The following is an 18,934-nucleotide window of genomic DNA, read 5'->3' as shown; positions in this document are numbered from 1 at the left end:
GGGTGGATGCGTTATCATGGCAGCAGTTGGGAAGGAATCTGTGACCTCGGCTTGTGAAAATCTCTCCCTCTGTCTCTGTCCATCTCTCATTCCTGTTGTCTCACACAGTTTATAAGAGGCTTGTGACTTTCAGTGCACAAACTATTAGCCCAGGCTCACGATGGATTTTGTTTTTCCCAACAGAATACTGTGCCTTTCCTTTGGAGTGTTGAGTGCATCACATGCAAAAAAGCTCAAATTCAAATAGGCATGAAGACAGAAAGATATACAGACACATAATCTAGTTTGACAGTAAAATATTCACAGCAGTATTTAAGCATGGGGTCATAAAACCAGAATGTGCTGCTCCTTTAAGGTGGCATGAGGTTTTTATCCAATTTACCAGCTCATATTGAGATATTTTTGTGGCTTGAACAACAGAGATCAGTCTACATTACCAAAGAATGCATCTTTTAGACACCGTGAATATTTGAAATATTGATATAAAAAACATTTAAGCTCTCCAACTGGACTGTTGTTACTGTAGCATCTGCCACAACAATCCATACAACTATTCTTAACTTTACTTCAAACCACTGCCTGTAATTTTAGAAGTTATAAAAACAGATATACTTACCAAGGCTGATGCTCTGCCTGCCGTCGTTCTGTAGGACTTTAGTCTTTCTGGGAGATCTTCAGCCGTCACCTGCCCCATGATGTCAGACTGACTTCATTTGACTAACTTAATAAGAGTGCCCTGTTCATTTAACTCAAAGCAGCCAGAGGCAGACAGAGGTGATTCACATAGACAAAGGTGTACAGTATATAATATAAGTTCTATAGGGAATCTAAATATGGATCAGCTCTTTAATCAAAATATGTAGTTACAATGAAAACAGTGTTGATGCAGCGAGAACACGTAAGTGAATAATGAGATTATGCAGAGGAAATGGTTTATTTCCATGATAAACATTAGACTGGACATCATTTTAACAAAATGTAAAAAAAAGTGCATTACACATGAACATTGGCAATGTACAGTACAGTACACAGAAGTTAACAAAAAAAACAATAAACGTAACAAAATTTTACTCCCAGGTAGGTTTTTCATGTTCCACATTTTCCACTTCAACCTCACATGCTTTGGGGCAGACTTGTGCTCTATAAATACACTCTATAAATGCCTGGATCCCCCTTTTTAAATGTCTTAATATACTTCCACACAATGTCTGGCTCTTAAGTAGGATTGTCAGTTTGATGCCTGCTGCCTGGGAATAATGCAATAAAAGAATTAAATAGTTGCCATTTTTAACAGAGCTTGAAGACATTCGCCTAAATTAGAGATGGCCCAACTTTTTTTTCTTTTGCTGTGGTACAAACACATTAACTTAATTATGAGTACTTCTCAATACACAGTAGCATTATCAGTGTTTTTCTTTATATTGACCACATCTGCAAGCTAATGTATTCAATAGCAAATTGTAGAGAAAAATATATACAGACTGGTAAATTTCAGAGGCTGAAATTCATCCTATCTAATGTTTTAATGTAAATGATAGTTCTCATTCCAGCAAGTAAGGTTCTTCAGCCAGCTATTGAACCAATACAGTGTACCGCACGTTTTAACAATAAACAAATACAATATTATTATAGGCTATTAATAAATGGAAGTCCATCAAGTATGCGTGTACTGGGGGTGGAGGAGGCCGCTGTGCATGAGCTTTTGTGTGTTTGCATACATATTATTTTGTGCCGAGTTATACATTGCAGGGAGCAGGGTTTATTATTTGGAGTGAGGTTAAATAATGGACAAAAAGCAAGACCATCAACACACTCACAGAAACTTTCGCAATGCCTGTGATGCTTTATGACAGAGCTAAGGCCGAGGTTAAGGCACTTAAATACAAACACAAGTTCAAAATATGAAGCAAACAACCAAACTTAGTGCTGTGGAAAAGGATTTAGTGCCAAAAGCATCCGTGGATGCCCAGCAGAGGCCCACCTGTCAACATACTGAGAACAACTATTGGAATCATATGTATAACATATCAAAGGAAGAGTTCAACATTTTGGGAAATACGCTTATTTGCTGGGAGTCGGATGACCAGATTGATACCACACTCATGTCCCTAGGTTTGTTGATTGTTTAGCTTCTTTTTTTAACAACTTATGTAGCTTTTTTGACATGGTTTCATTTCAATGTGCCTGGTATCAGATGCTGTCAACAACTTTGTAAGTGCCTTAGGTTAAATCATGGTCATGTGAGGGAAACGACAGGCAAAACCAAATTATTTTGAATCTAACTAGCGGAGCAAACCTGCAGCTCCCTGGTTTTCAGGGGGGGAAATGAAACAGAGGATGCACTGATGTTTGTACTGATCCAACTAAAGAGCTAAGTATACAAAAACAATTCCAATAACCCCATGGTTAAAGATGAATCAATCATTTGCATTCATTCTTTGCACAGTTTTCATTTCTTCTGAAGCACTCTGTTCTTCACACACAGTGATAACACTCGAAAGTGCTTTTCCTGCGTACAAACCCGCATCATTCAGTACTATTCTAGCACACCCAGCGTGCCAAAAACAGCAGGAACACAACATCAACCAAACAGATTGCAAAAGTTTGTGGCACAGCAAATTTGGAATGGTGGCACAATTTGAAAAACACAAAAACATGCCTCAAGCCGTCTGAACAAATAGAACATTAACTAAATTACAGATGAGGAATTGAGTTGTGGAAAAACTAGGCTTTAAATGTTCTTTATAGGTTATTTTTTCTGAATTTAAATAAAGGAAATATAGTATATTTTTTATTTTCACACTAAATATAAATATTTTATTTGGTAATTTGAAAGTCAGAATTATAATGTTTTTATTACATCAAATAAACTTCACTCACAAGAATGGACACTGCAAGCCAATGATGAAACTAATGATCATTCTTTCTGCTTTACTGCTCTGAAATTAATTTGATAGCTGTGAATCAGAAATGTGCAGTTTGAATGGATACTAAAGTTGTGCTCAAGTGCTGAATTTTTACAGGATTAGCGTGCCTTTTGCAAATGCTTTTGGGTTTAAGGAAAGGTAGCCTGTGGTTTTTCAACATCTTACTAAAAGTTTAACTGGGAGCGTCTCGGATTAATAACTACCCAGATGCAGAGCAGGTAAGAAGGTAAGAAAAGACTTCAAATCAGAAAAGGTGACCTGGAAAAACGTTATGGCTTTTGTTATATTGGGAAGTATTCAAAACCAGAGTGAAAAATAAAATCACATCTGAAGCTTCTCAAGGTTTCCTGATAGCTGAACTAAATCATGTCCTTTTCTGTCATTGTCCAAGGGTCCAATTCGCTTCAATTAGTCATCCTTCTGATGAATAACTGTTGTCACTTTAATGACAAATTTACTGCCAAAAGATATTTTTAGTTTTCCAAAAATTCCACCTAAAAATGTTTTCTGTATAAGCATGTCGAAGATATGTTTTGTAATAATGCTAAGTCATGCATGGGGCTAAAGTGAGAACGGAGGAGGTCAGGGTAAACCAGCCACTGAGCAGAAAACAACAAAAGAGTCTTTGACCAAAACAGTTCAAGATGCTTGTGGTCCGAGGTACGACGCTTTACAAAGAGGCATAAAAAGGCTCACATCCTTTTAAAAAATGATTATGCTTCCACGTGAAATGCCCTTTCTTAAATCATGATGCAAAAGCAGCTGCAGCAGGGAAAATATAAGTGAAGGTTAGTGAGGATTCAGCTATCAGTGGTAAAGAATGTCTGAATGCAATCAAAATGGCTCAACTGCAAACATTCATTGAGCTCCTTCATGAATTCTGTTGATGAATCAGATTGAAAAACATACAGTACACTGACAGAAGCCTGTTACTTCAGCTTTTTTCTTTCCGTCAAAATCAGAAGTGCTAGCTTTAGCTTTCTCAGGAGCTAGAAAGGAACAACCACCACTGTCTCCTGTCTGAGGAATATGCCAAAAATGTCTGTTTGGGAGGAAAATGGCAGCATAACGCTCGTCTCCACAGGACTGTTGGGAAGTGTGATGATCCTGTGTGTGGTGTGGGCAGATGGGCCTCAATCCGGTCTATTGGACAAGTGGAAGGACACGGGAGAGTCTTCAGTCCTTACCTGGCCAGAAGCATTCAAGCCTTTAGCGTATATTTAAAACAACAAGCCTCACCTGGATCTTAATGCCAGGAGACAATGACAGGATGCTCTCTGGAAATGCAGAGAGGGCCGTTGTGATAGTGCAGCTATGAGGCCAGGACATGACAGCACAGGTCAAAGCAGAGCTTCACTTCGAGTACAACACCACAGTGGTCATCTTAAAGGCCCACAGCCATCATAGTGTACCACCTGGAGGCCGTGGTAAGCCTCCTCCTTCAATCTTATCCATGTCCGGGGCCTCTGTATTAAGGCAGGGGCCCTACCGGGAGCTGGCCCTCCATGGCCAGGCTGGGCCTCTTATCCAGCTGCTCTGCCCTCTGTCGCATCAGCTCCAGACCAAACTCAATCCCCAGTCCTGGCATTTGCAGCTGGGCCAGAGCCTGCTGCTGGAGCTCCACGGCACCGTCGGGTTGTAACTCTAAACCTTCAGCACCACCGATAGCCCCTGCACCCCCCCTTGACATTTCCACTCCCAGGTCACCCCGCTGTGGTTCCTCATGTCCTCCGTCTCCACGCTCATTGGTGAGACCAGCTTCTGGCGGTGGGTGAGGGGCATACTGGGGGTGCAAGTGGCACAGCGGTATAGATGACTACAGGGCTGGACCATGTTAGGTGCAGTGGTTTGCAGAGAGTGCAGAATTGAAGAAGAGCCAAAATGGGTCCCGGGCGGATCTATGCATATGGTGGGGACAGTGCAATGGCGGGAGGGGTTAAGGCGGTGGGAACGGCCTCCTGCAGGACGGTCGCAGCGCCGCCCTTGTGGTAGACGCAGGCAGTCTTTACAGGACTGATAGGAGGGCTTCACTTTTAAAGGGTTTCCAGCACTAGCACTGTCCTAAAAGGAGTAATACACAAAGTGTATGGTCAGTGGCATACAAAAAAATATCTGAAATGCATATATTTTCTTCTGACATAAAATTTAAAATTAAAATGATCATTCATATAACTCACGTCAAAAGCAGCAGGGCAGCTGCGCTTGGCGGCTAGGCGGTTGCTGTTGTTGGTGTTCAGGTTGGCGAGGCCTAACCGTCCCTCTTCTGTCGCATCAGAACTTCCAGGTGTTTGAGCCAAGGCCGCCATCTCAGCTTCTTCTTTCTTGGCCTCTTCCTCATCCTCTTCCTCCAAAGTGCTGATCTCGAGCCTGTGTCTCATGTCCTCCAGGGGGTCGAGGCGTCCACACGTCTGAGCCGCCGTGCCCCCCCCAGGCAGAGCTAGGTGGGCCATGGGGAAACCTTCGTCCTCCAACAGAGCATCCCTCTCCACGTCTTCAATCTCAATGAAAACTCTCTCCATACCCAGCAGAGGGGGGCCCCGCACAGGAGTGGAGGGCTCACTGTCTAGTGCAGAGTCTGACAAACGTCTGAAGTAATAATTATAGTTCAGAGAGTCGAGGGGCTCCATCTCCAGACCCGTACCTCTGCAGGGAGAGGCCCCGCAGCCCCCCCAAGCTTCTTCCCCTCTGAGCACTGGCGTCCCCTCCCCACCGGAGCAGTGACCGGAGGCTTGCAAATCATCTGATCCCTCATCGGATTCAGGCCTCCATAGCTTGTTGTGGCGCTGTTTACTATGAAGGTAAAGTACACTCTTGTTTACATGTGAAGTAAATAAGGAAAGCTTTACAGAGCCAATTACATTGTAATACCAGCAGCATGTGTGTAATGCCTTTCAGCTTTATAAAAAGCAGCATTGTGTAATTCAGTATCACCTCATCACTGCATTAAAGCAAAATAACCTCAGGTGACTGCTCAAAGTGCAAACCTCAGTGAAACTTTAGAACTGCTTACCTTGCATCCAGGATTCCCTCGTACTCCGCCAGCTGCCTCATGAAACCAGCGTTCGGCTGAGCTATGCTCCGTTTCTGCTTGACAAAGTTGTAGGCTTTCTCCAGAGGCCAGCCGAACTCCTTCATTGCGTAGGCAATAACCGTAGAGGCAGACCGGCTCACCCCCATCTTACAGTGCACCAGGCACTTTGAGTTGTTCTTCCTATTGGACAGAAACGAAACCCTTTAAATCCCATTATATGGATGTAGTTGGTGATAGTTAGGATAGCGTAATAGCTACTAAAAAATAAGTCTGTGCACTCGAAGCACTCTTCTCAACTTCAGCTTCTCTAATTTTATTTATGTTTTTTTTTTACTGATTGCAAGTTTTCTGTAACTCACAGCTGTGACGACTGTTTGGGCGGGAGAACAATTGAATTGTGGAAAATGATGCAAGCCAATAAAACTGTGACACAAAAATGATGACTAAACATGTCCATTAATACCAAAGTGCTGTGGAGGCACTTTTCTTTTGATATTTTTCCTATACTTCTTGGATAGATTTTACCCAGCCCCCAGTTCATTTTACATGTAAGGTCTTACTTGGCTTTGATCATAAAGTTGTAGGTGTCGTTCCAGTGTGCCAGCAGGTCGGTGGCATCTTCATCGTAAACGCGGACGTTATGATAAGAAAACATCCCCGGGAAGAAGTTGTCAATCTCTTTGGTCACATTCAGGATGTAACCCACGCTGCAAATAAACAATAACATGTTATGTAGAATCAGACTAAGTATCCACCAATACTCCAGCACTGACTACATCATTTAAACTCTTACAGAGACATGTGCTTGTGTTTTGTACAGATTAACTGCATGTTTAAGTATTCGCTACCTAATTATTTAAACAAATACCAATGCAGCTACAATTATACACATATAGCTTTTGTTTAGTTCTGCATAAGTATACAATATCTAGGGTTAAATCAGGATGTGTTAAACCGTCAGCTCACCCGCATTCCTGTAGTTCTTCCAGGTTGGAAGCGTTCCACTCAGAGCCCTAAGAGACAAAAAGACAGAAACATATAAGGAGTTTACTATGTTTTTCTGTGTAAGTCTAAACCACTGTTGAACTATGTGGGAGACAGCGTAGAGAAATAGTGGAGAAAATAATGTTTATTGATTTCAAAAAAAGTATAAAAATGGTTAAAAACAAAAGAAAAACATCCTCACCAAGTACACATGGTCAAAGATGAGCGTGGGCTTGTCCATCTGACCCAGGATCAGAAGCATCTCGTTGTCGATGAACTCTTTGTACTCTTTGAGGTTGCAGCTCATGTGCTGCTCCAGCTCGTTACGGATCTGTGGACGAGTCCGAAAAATCCCTTTAAGTACGGTATGATAGAAAGATCTGGATCAATCACAGACATCACTCAGAGGATGAATTGGCACATACTTCTTTGGAGGTGATGTTCTCCAGGTCTTGATACGTCATGATGTTGCGTAGTTTGGCTCTGATGAGACACTCTGTTCTCTCACGCTCAGTCGGCCTGCACATAATCAGTCAATACGTCAGTGCTGTCGTCTGAATGGAAATTAGCATAACAGTGTAACATGTTCCCACAGCTGAAGACAAAGAGACAACAGCTGGTGACCACAGCACTGACATGTATCCTATGACAAAGGATGTAAACACACCAGGCATGTTTTGAAATCAGCAGAATTGTTTGACCGATACAGTTAGCAACCCTTCTCCAGTATAAAGGTTTATTACCTCAGGTGGGACAAGAGTGAATGATATTCTAATAACAAAAACTGTAATGTTGAATCTGAAAGAGTTAGAAAGACTTCCCTTACAATGTGATAGCCATACTTTGTGAAGCAAAAGTATGGCTTGGCTTTGGCCAGGTCTCCCATGAAAAAGAGATTCTGAGCCCCAATGGGTTTCTTCTGATTACATAAATAAATAAAAACATGAAGCAGCCTGAAGGGTCTCACCGGTCGACGAACATGGTGGGTGAGTCCGGCCGGGTGGTCTCCAGGTCGGTCATAGCGTTCCACTCGTTGATGCAGCTCTGCTCCGAGGTGATGCAGCTCTCATAGAAGGCCATCCACGTGAGAGCAATGCCCCCTTGGAAGTAGTTGAACCGGCGTGACACCTCACAGGCCTTGTGGAGGATCTGCAGGGCGGACCTGAAGAGACACAGAGCCAAAATCAGGACCGTGGCACTCCTGTTTTTTGGGCTTACTGACAAGTGACCAGCAGGGGGCATGTTGATAGAGAAAGACTGTGAGGAGTCTTTGATTAAACACTGACGACAGTAATAAAGAGTGGCCCAAATAGAGAGATTTAACTATTTAGTTCTTTGAAATTTTACCAAGTCAAGAAAATTGACAGTTTAAAAATGTTATATCTGGCGTTTTAATGCTTGTACGGATAATTTGACCAAATGCAAGTTTTCTATAGGATGAAGAGCATCCACACTGAAGTGGGGAAATTATCTGTGCCATTAAACCTTAAGCTATTCATTTATTTACATATAGCTGTTTCACATATTATTTTCATATGAACTCCAAAATTCTAGAAAAAAGGATATCATATTTAAGTTTCGAAATTAAATATCCATACAGGGATGATGATGATGACGAAGATGATGATGATAGATAGAAAATAGAAAATGTAAACATATATTTATACAACATTGGACAAATAATAGGGTTTTATAAATTGTAGGTCCAAATTGGAATCCCACACACACTTTGTAGAATTACTGTACTGTACAGTTGTTGGTTAAGAAATGTTAACACTGGGGCTTACTCCTAACAGTTATTTATTACCTTCATGGTGCTGCAACCTGATCCTATAATTGAGCTAATTAGGTTAATCTCACATTTAGCATTCTGTGCTTTTACACAGGCATAAAAATGGGGGAAAAAAACTGAAATCTTTGAAGAATACCGTTTAAGATTACACTTGAATACCTTGCGCAGATTTCTGATCCACATGTTTTGATCTAGCTAATGTGTGAGTCAAAGCAACATTTATCCAACATGGCCAATGTGTTTTTTCTCTTGTCCACACAACACCACACACACACAGCAGTAATCTCAGGTTAACAGGGAGGAATCACTCACCACATGGCCTGAACAGATACAGGCTTGAAGACATGTGACCGTCCTGCCGTGTTCACGCTGAAGCCTCTGTGAGGAAGGAGAGGAGGAGAAGGAAGATCAGTTTTAGTTCTGGTTACGATAAGAGCGTTCAGAGGGATGTAAACACAGACTGGACATGACTTGTTCATGGGGAGTATTCAGGACACAAACAGTGGAACATTCCTCCAGCACACAGGGACAATGTTAACAGGTCAGCAAGAACTGTTCACACACAGACACACAGAAAAATGCATGCTATTTACTACTATGCCACTAGAGGGCAGTCAACCAAAACATGCACATCGGGCCTCACTGAGCAGAATAAAACAAACACTTACTTCATATTGCTTACATATTTGTTCCACTAGTAATCTATTACTTATATAAAGGGCTATGACAACTCCGCTATGAAAAATCCAGAAAGGCAATACCTTAACCATATTACAGTTTTTATAGGTTACTGCAAATATACATTATTCTTATAGTTTAAGATACATGTTTTATTCTTCTTTACTTTAACACTACTTTATCTCCAATCCATGTTCTTGTACTCTGTGCAGTAAAAATAAATACATTTGATTCTTTGTGTGCCCTTTGAGAACATATTACCCTTTTTTGGCCTAATATACACATTGCAATCTGTTTAAAGTCTTCAATCTTTATGGAAAAGGCAAACTAAACTTACTTACCCATCTCCATCTAAATGTATGTTGGTATCACTCCACAGGGGCAGTACCATCCCAATAGAGCAATTTTTACTGTAAATGACAAAGATTTAAGATTAACATTAAGTAGATCTAGTAAACACTGTTAACTGCACGTAATGTAAGACTGCAGAGACATTGTTTACCTGTCTTTGTCTGTAAAGTCCATCCCCAGGACAATATTTTCCTCTGTGTCTTGATGGCCGTTTGTGTAGATGACGACCATGTAGCGCACGCGGTCTGACCATCCGCTCTCCAACCGTACAGCCTGTGGAGAAATCAGGGAAAAATATACTGTATTTATTTTCTGGCCTAATGCTATTTTTGTTCGAACATGTATGTGACTACATGTTAAAAAAAACTAAAAACCTAAGATTCAACAGACTGCCTCCTTTTAAACAACTTTTCTTGTCTTCTTTTTAACTTTAAAATGTGAGTAATAAAATCAACACTTGCGCTGTATTGATGTAGAAATTAGTCAAATTAACAACTTTTAGTTTAGAGCATCCACACAGTACATTGCTATCTATGTTTTAGTAACAACAATAGTGTGATGAAGTGGGTGTATGCAAGTATTATACTGACCAGCTTAATGCGATCCTCAGAGCGGAGGATCTTAAACATGACCTGCAGGTGTTGAGGTAAATCACCTGAGAGTGAAACACAGACTCCTTATTAGGACACTGACTGAGTGTGGTGAAATTCAATGAGAAGATCCTGACAGAGAAACGTATTCCCTGCCACTGCAGTATTAATTACATACACATACATTACGATAAACAATAACACCAAATTTAAACTTAATACAGAGCAAACAAAGCACACTTTAAATCAAGTTTCACTGCATGGACACTTTCTGGTAGAAACTTTAAAAAACTTCATCTATTGATCAGCATCTTTTCTTATACATTCATTGTTGGATTTCTTCTACAGTGGGAGGATATATGCTAGTGGATTTTTCTCAATGAAGTCAACCCTATGACCTTAAAGCCATTCTAAGCTTCAGTATTAGCAATTACCTGAGTCACGTGCAAACAAACTTGTCTTGCATTTATCCTCAAATGACTTCAGGCTCAAAAAGGAAAACAGATTAGAAACTTTTAGATTGTGCATGGTCATGCCCTTTGATGTGCAGCAAACATTGGCAGCAGCAGGAAATTGTATTAAATTATGTCAAATGGCCACATTTCATAGTATTCAAAGCGTGTGAACAAACTCTGTCCGTATATTTATTCAACATATCTTTAAGCAAACTGCATAAGACTTGACCCATTTGCACTGATTTGTGAGCGTCCCAGACTCATCTGGGTAACGGTTCTTCACACAGTTTAAATACAGACGAACCCACAGAGAGAAAAATCCCACCACAGTGAATACAATTCCCGCCCTGTCTGGCGATCTTTTGTGCAGAGAATATGGCCGAAAGAAAGAAGAAACAAAGCGACTTCTATGCATGTCTGTTCCTACCTGCATGTTTGTGGTGGGTTGGAGTCTTTGGTCCTTGTGCGCTGCCACCCTGCTGGAGGAAAAGGGCGGCTCCTTTGACCATGAAGAAGCTCTCACTGAGGCTGGGAAAAGCAGAAGTGGAAAATACATTCAAGGCTTTGAAATCCAAGCAACTGCAAGTGAAGAATGGCACGTTTTACTGTACACTTCCACACCAGGTTAATAATGTTTCACCACTGTTTCCTGTTCTTCATTCCAAACCTATGATTCAAGATAATTGAGGGTAACAAACTCTAAACTGGAGCTTGAAAAACATGTACAAATCAAGTTAAACACATTGTTGTCAGATTGGGATCCTGATGTTGCAGGAAGTTGTAGATAACTGTATTAAAAAAACAAACTGGGTAGGTTCGTCACAATAATTGGCTGCACCTGAGTGGTCAGAGAGGCCAAGTAGAAAATGCTCTCTAGGCACTCACCTCATGTACAGTGGGGCAAAAAAGTATTTAGTCAGCCACCAATTGTGCAAGTTCTCCCATTTAAAAAGATGAGAGAGGCCTGTAATTTTTATCATAGGTATACCTCAACTATGAGAGACAGAATGAGAAAAAAAAATCCAGGAAATCACATTGTAGGATTTTAATGAATTAATTGGTAAATTCCTCTGTAAAATAAGTATTTGGTCACCTACAAACAAGCAAGATTTCTGGCTCTCACAGACCTGTAACTTCTTCTTTAAGAGGCTCCTCTGTCCTCCACTCGTTACCTGTATTAATGGCACCTTTTTGAACTCGTTATCAGTATAAAAGACACCTGTCCACAACCTCAAACAGTCATACTCCAAACTCCACTATGGCCAAGACCAAAGAGCTGTCAAAGGAGACCAGAGACACAATTGTAGACCTGCACCAGGCTGGGAAAACTGAATCTGCAATAGGTAAGCAGCTTGGTGTGAAGAAATCAACTGTGGGAGCAATTATTAGAAAATGGAAGACATACAAGACCACTGCTAATCTCCCTCGATCTGGGGCTCCACGCAAGATCTCACCCCGTGGGGTCAAAATGATCACAAGAACGGTGAGCAAAAATCCCAGAACCACACGGGGGGACCTAGTGAATGACCTGCAGAGAGCTGGGACCAAAGTAACAGAGGCTACCACCAGTAACACACTACGCCGCCAGGGACTTCAATCCTGCAGTTCCAGATGTGTCCCCCTGCTTAAGCCAGTACATGTCCAGGCCCGTCTGAAGTTTGCTAGAGGGCATTTGGATGATCCAGAAGAGGATTGGGAGAATGTCATATGGTCAGATGAAACCAAAATAGAACTTTTTGGTAAAAACTCAACTCGTTGTGTTTGGAGGAGAAAGAATGCAGAGTTGCATCCAAAGAACACCATACCTACTGTGAAGCATGGGGGTGGAAACATCATGCTTTGGGGCTGTTTTTCTGCAAAGGGACCAGGACGACTGATCCGTGTAAAGGAAAGAATGAATGGGGCCATGTATCGTGAGATTTTGAGTGAAAACCTCCTTCCATCAGCAAGGGCACTGAAGATGAAGCGTGGCTGGGTCTTTCAGCATGACAATGATCCCAAACACACCGCCAGGGCAACGAAGGAGTGGCTTCGTAAGAAGCATTTCAAGGTCCTGGAGTGGCCTAGCCAGTCTCCAGATCTCAACCCCATAGAAAATCTTTGGAGGGAGTTGAAAGTCTGTGTTGCCCAGCGACAGCCCCAAAACATCACTGCTTTAGAGGAGATCTGCATGGAGGAATGGGCCAAAATACCAGCAACAGTGTGTGGAAACCTTGTGAAGACTTACAGAAAACGTTTGACCTCTATCATTGCCAACAAAGGGTATATAACAAAGTATTGAGATGAACTTTTGTTATTGACCAAATACTTATTTTCCACAATAATGTGAAAATAAATTCTTTAAAAATCAGACAATGTGATTTCCTGGATTTCTTTTTCTCATTCTGTCTCTCATAGTTGAGGTATACCTATGATAAAAAATACAGGCCTCTCTCATCTTTTTAAATGGGAGAACTTGCACAATTGGTGGCTGACTAAATACTTTTTTGCCCCACTGTATTTGCCTTAAACAACGTCTGCACGATTTCTCTCACCCATACATGCCTTACACCCACAGACACCTACCATACCTGCACAACCCATCTTTATTTCTGCTTTGGACAGAATTTTGAAGAAGGCAAACTTAAATAAAAGCTACACATTCTTTAATTCCATTTTTTAAATGCTGCACAGATTAAAATGCATCTCTACCAAATCTATTTTTTATATATATTTCTTCCTTATATTCCATATATGTCTTCAGAGGCAACATCCAGCATACTTTTCTTACCTCTTATTTAGAACCAGTAAATCTCTGTCCTTACTGTTCCTTTATTAGCAGAAATGTATTCTCACATATTAGTAGGAAACTAGTGTTCAAGCGATTACAATGTAGCTGGATTAAGCTACATTTAGAGAAGACATGCTCTCAAAACAAAGGAAACCTCTGTTTGGCATCCCTTTAGTAAATTGAGTGCAAGATATGCAGGGAATTAAGGTGGGTTAATGTGAATGATCATTACTTTTTCTCCAGACAATATTTTGTTAATATTAGTTACTAAATGACTCCATTACTGGCTAAATGTAAACATCTTTTGAATGCATTATTCTATCATAATTAAACTGACTAATTGAATAATCTCCAGAGTGTGATCTAAACTTCTAAATAAAAACATGTTCAGAAGAAAATCTCTCATTCGTTTTCTTGATTAATTGATTTCTCATTTAGTTTTGATATCCTCAGTAGTTTAGGGGGAAATGTCAATTTCTTGTTTTCAAGGTTTCAAGGTTTCAAGGTTTTGTTCTTAACCAGAAGATATTTAATTTACTATCAGAAGTAAGACAAACAAAAGCTAATCCTTAAAGCTAAAAATCAATACATGTGTGGCAAAGACAGGAATGACAAATCATGCTTCTTACATTTTAGACACATTTTCCAATGCAAATAAGTTACCAAGGCACAATATTGTGGTGCATTCAAGAATTTCAATGAACGAAGTTGACACAGGGACATGAATGTGTGCAGTCAGGATCCTGTACGTACAGTAAGCAGCGAGGCGCAGGCTGCATCATAATTAGTCCACAGTGTTTCAGTGGGCAGGACAGAGGGCTCATCAGAGGCTGAAAGTCAGCAGAGTCCTAATATAGTGACTTTTAGAGCCCTGTGTTTCTACAACATGCTTGGTGTACTCTACCTGATTGTGTCCGCTGACCTGCGCTGAATCAAACACTATGCCACGACTACCCACATAAAAACTTTAAAACTGCCTCTGCTGTCGGACCTTTGTTGGCTGCAGCTCTTCTGGGTCATGACTCTGTTGTGAGGGCTGCAGTGGAGCAGGAGGAGAGCTTGAGCGTCTTTCCTCACACTGAACAGAGTGCAGCTTTGTTTAACCGCAGTCTCATTCCCCAGCTCAACCAACACACAAAGCCTGGTATGACTGAGTGGGACCATAACAAGGCCTTTTGTTTCAGCTGCCCTACTGCATGGTGGTATCACTAGTCCTTTTTAAATATATGTAGAAGATGTATGACTCTGAGGCGACAGTGAACAAGTCACAAGGGGGTGATTTGAATTAAAAACAAAGTATTAATCGAGAGGAGTTTCATTTAAAATAATGTCTGATAAATCACTATATCGCAGAATGGGAATTAAACCGATGGCCCAGTAATGAAAGCCATTGAATTTGCAGTATTGAGAACTCTGTCTGTAGTGAAATTCCCAGAGAAAAATGACCAAGCAGGGATCGAGGGGGGTGAGATCTAAAACACACCTGAAGTTATTTCTTTATTGCCATGTGTGCCGCTAAAAAGGAACCAAAGTGTCTTGAACAAATGTTTGCTAGACTAGAAACGTTTTCAAATAAACTAATTCCAACCCAAAACACTTCTTCTTATTGAAAAACATCTAAAGAGATCACTACCCTTGAATATTAACAGAGTTCAAGCCAAACAAACTGTCGGAATGAAAGCTTTAAAAGACCCACAATTGCAAATGCTTAAATAAACATCTTTATTATTTATTTAACTCTGACCGCCAACTCTAAGTGCTGAGTAACTCTAACAAGTGTCTATTATCGAGTCTACCATCGACTTTTTGTCTGTTGGGCTGTGAGAACTTACATTCGACAGATCTCCCTCCGAGTCAGTGCAGCTCTCTCCACAAAGTCAGGCAGCACGGTGAGCATGGCTTTGTGAGAAGGTTTCACAACCAGATGCATCCTGATTGTAGTTTGTGGATTATATACAGTCTTTTCAGAAAAACTAAACGCAATTTAGTCTCCTCTTTTTAACATCCTCCAATCCATCTCCTCCACCTGCTTATGTCCATGGTTAGAGGACTGCAGCCTCTCCTGCTGTTTAACTTCTCGCTCCTCCCTCTCCTACTCCCACAGCTTTCTTGGTTCTGTGGTCTCTGAGTCTGCGCTGCCCTGTCCTCTCTGCTCACTATCTCCTCTTCACAGCACGTGCGTCAACTCTCCGTACGCAACACTCTTCAACAATAGCATCATTCATGCGAGCGCTGGGAGGCGGTGGGAATGTTACTTTTGGCGTCAATCTCAAGTCTGACATGCAGAATCCTAAAATGCCACCCTGATTAGTTACTGAGCCACAGAAACATGTTACTCGTGTAGCCACTCCAGAAAAGGCATGACATGGCTGTTTCAACTGTAAATGACCCACACACACAGAGAGTGAGCACAAAGACAGCGTCTGTGCAAAAGCTTTGCTGCCACAAACCATGACTTTTGTTGTGTTGGGTGGATCCAAGTACAGCTTTGCTACTCAGCAGGACACATTTTTCAAACTATCTGTTATATAACTGAGCAGAAGAACCATTTTAAATACCTGCTGTGTTATATCAAATGCACTGTAGTTCTAGCAAGTTTTTCTTCTAGACAACATTGAAAAACCGAGGGCCATTACCAGAAATAATCAAATAAACTGATACGTCCAAAATCGTCAGGAAGCAGGACAAGACAAGGAGCTCATCACTTGCCAAGGAAATTCTTATAAATCAAGGCAGCATGATTATTTGACTAAGCTAAAAATAACTATTACAACCATTAGATAATCAATTGTGCATCAAGCACAACACAATCATATGGTAAATATCGGCAGAAGGCCTATGAACTGATCAAGAAACCAAGTCAAATTTGTATTGTATCTCATGATTTCAAACAGACACACAAAATGTAACAAATAATGGTTAAATACATTAAAAAGGGCAGAATTATGAACAAAACAAATGTTGAATTGAGCTTTACTTCAACTGTACAGCCTTGAATGTTCGATGAGAGCGTTAACACCGCTGTTAATACACACATTTTTACACAGGAAACTCTTACCTCTGATTGTTTTTCCGCTCATCATCACTTCCAAAATCCTGAAAGACAAAAACAAGGCAGAGATTATAAAGACTGCAGCAGTGCAAGATTGTTTAACAGCAGTGTCAAATGAATGTTGAGGAAAATCTGAGCCACAGAGTAAATGAAAACTTAGAGAGGATGTTCTTGCAATGTGCAGATGTAATTGTTGTTTTGGGTCATCTGTAGGCCATATTTCACTGAGCTGCAGAGCCACATGGGCAGAATACATTCAGGAAATGACTGATGGTACAGGAGTACCAATGGATGTTAAGAAGCATGCATTGGGAATAAAGTATGCCAGGGGCAACATCTGGTCCTCTGTGAGTGCTGTGATCTCATGTGAAATAAAGGGACAGTTGAATCATTTGGGAATCTTTTAAATGGCACAAGTAGGACTGCAAATTATTTTCATGATGAATTATTCTATAGATTTAGTATTTTAATTAATAAATAGTTTGGTCTATTAAATGTTAAAACATCCATGCCTTTTTCACCAAGGTGGTGTCTTTAAATGTGTTGTTTGTTATTCCAAACCATTCAGTATAACATGATACTGTGAAAAACAAGACCTTTCTATATTTGAGAGGCTGGGGAAAAAAAGTATTTTCTGTAAGTTTTGCACAAATAAATACTTAGAATAGTCTTTCCAACTCTCTTTCTCTTGCAGAATAGTGAGCTGTAATGCAGAAAAGATTCAAATAAGATATTAAAACAACCAACTTTGCACCAGAGGAAAAAATTCACAGCTTGTTTTTATGCCTCAGTTAAGTCAGCCTTCTTCAGAGCATGTAATCCACTTTCCTAGAAATTGGAGCACTAACCCTGATGTTACGATTTCATTTGGACATCAAATCCGGCAACGCTCTACATTTTAATCTTGACTTTAATTCTTGTTCGTCCTTAAAATGGAGCAGTGCTTATGATATCTAATTTCTGACTCACAGCCTTAAACTAAGCCAGAGTCAATGTTACTTCCTATTGTGAAGAGCTGAGTATGCAGTTTTGGAAGGCCAGAAAAGAACAAACATAGTATTCCATTGTGATGTAAAATATAAAATACCAGCTCATAACTTATTTGTCTGGGTCATTGCATAGCTGAATCTCACCTCACATGAAGGTTTTTTCTTTTCAAATTGTTTTATTTGTCTACCTTTTTGGATGATTTATTTCTAAATGTATTTTAGTCTTTAACCATAATACTATCCTGCTGATCTTGGGTTTTGCTTTATATTTGCTCAATTACTTGAAAATAGTCATACAAATAAAAGTATTTAATTGCCTCAATAAGTGGCATTACTCACTACGTGTCTTTCTTATTGCAAGTTGATGAACACTTGACTGAAGTGTCCTGGGACACACACTGTACATAATATAAAGAAATGTTGTCATTCCCCTTTAAAGTCTCCTCCCCTACACTGAGGCTGCATTACTACATAAAAGGCCAATAACAAGGAGGCAGAACAACCTGAGTGCAGCAAATGTTTGTGCAGCAGCAAAATGACCACTTTGTTCTGACAGCTAAATCCAGCAGCCCCCCACCCCCATGCAGGATTTTGTTTACAAATCCGCTGCCACAGTTGCCACAAACAACCCGCTGCTGCTAACAATGCAATCACATATCAAGTTTATAAAACACACTGATGATGGAAGTAAGGTTAACCCTTCCTGCAGTGTGTTAGACACCACACAGCCCGGGTTGATAGGGGCTCCTTTAGGCGCATTCTCGGCGTTTCCTCATGCCGCACACACAAAGCCTGAGCCCCGGCTTTTCCACTTACCTCCCCCGCACTGCTGTTGGTCGTGCTGGCGGAGGATGCTGCACTGGGGGTGGGAGAGCGCTGCAGAGTCACCAGGGCCATGGTGGGTGGGCTGCAGCCTTGGAGGGCAGCGGAGGAGAGGAGACGGGAGGGGAGGAGGATGTGGGAAGATGCGCCGCCGAGATTGTCTCTGTCACCGGGGAGAAAATGCCTAGTCAGACTCTCATCCAGCAGCCTCCAGAGCCCCGGCGGTGCTCCCGTTCGGTCCTGCTCCGTGCGTCCTCTGCGGTTACCGGAGTCCTCATGAGCGGTAAGTCATGAGAGATTTCCTTCGTTTGTAGCAAGCCAACAGCAGCAGACCCCGAGATTTCATCACTGCTGCGCAGACAGACAAACAAAACACGGTGCAGGTTGCAAGCGGGGCAGAAATGACATGCAGCCTCGCCGGGCGCCTCTGATTGGCTGGCCTAGTTCGCGTGTGCGCTGTCATTGGGCCAATGTTGTCAAGGTGACTGGCCAG

The 18,934-nt window shown here is 41.2% G+C and overlaps 1 protein-coding gene across 1 annotated transcript; it reads right to left on the bottom strand.

Annotated features, from left to right (window-relative positions):
- Window positions 1-950: 950 nt before the first annotated feature.
- On the bottom strand, window positions 951-18,655 carry ssh1b (slingshot protein phosphatase 1b). The gene is given in 16 exon segments (XM_063888956.1): window positions 951-4,649; window positions 4,652-4,988; window positions 5,105-5,717; window positions 5,938-6,138; window positions 6,519-6,665; window positions 6,925-6,971; window positions 7,145-7,273; window positions 7,368-7,461; window positions 7,910-8,104; window positions 9,047-9,112; window positions 9,754-9,822; window positions 9,915-10,036; window positions 10,354-10,418; window positions 11,236-11,336; window positions 16,637-16,674; window positions 18,436-18,655. Coding segments are annotated over 16 exon segments (2,556 nt in total). The 5' UTR covers window positions 18,517-18,655; the 3' UTR covers window positions 951-4,398.
- Between the last annotated feature and the right edge of the window lie 279 nt (window positions 18,656-18,934).

This window comes from Eleginops maclovinus, chromosome 8, assembly GCF_036324505.1.
Source record: "Eleginops maclovinus isolate JMC-PN-2008 ecotype Puerto Natales chromosome 8, JC_Emac_rtc_rv5, whole genome shotgun sequence".
In the NCBI taxonomy this organism is placed as follows: Eukaryota; Metazoa; Chordata; class Actinopteri; order Perciformes; family Eleginopidae; genus Eleginops; species Eleginops maclovinus.
This window is presented reverse-complemented; position numbering and strand designations above follow the sequence as displayed.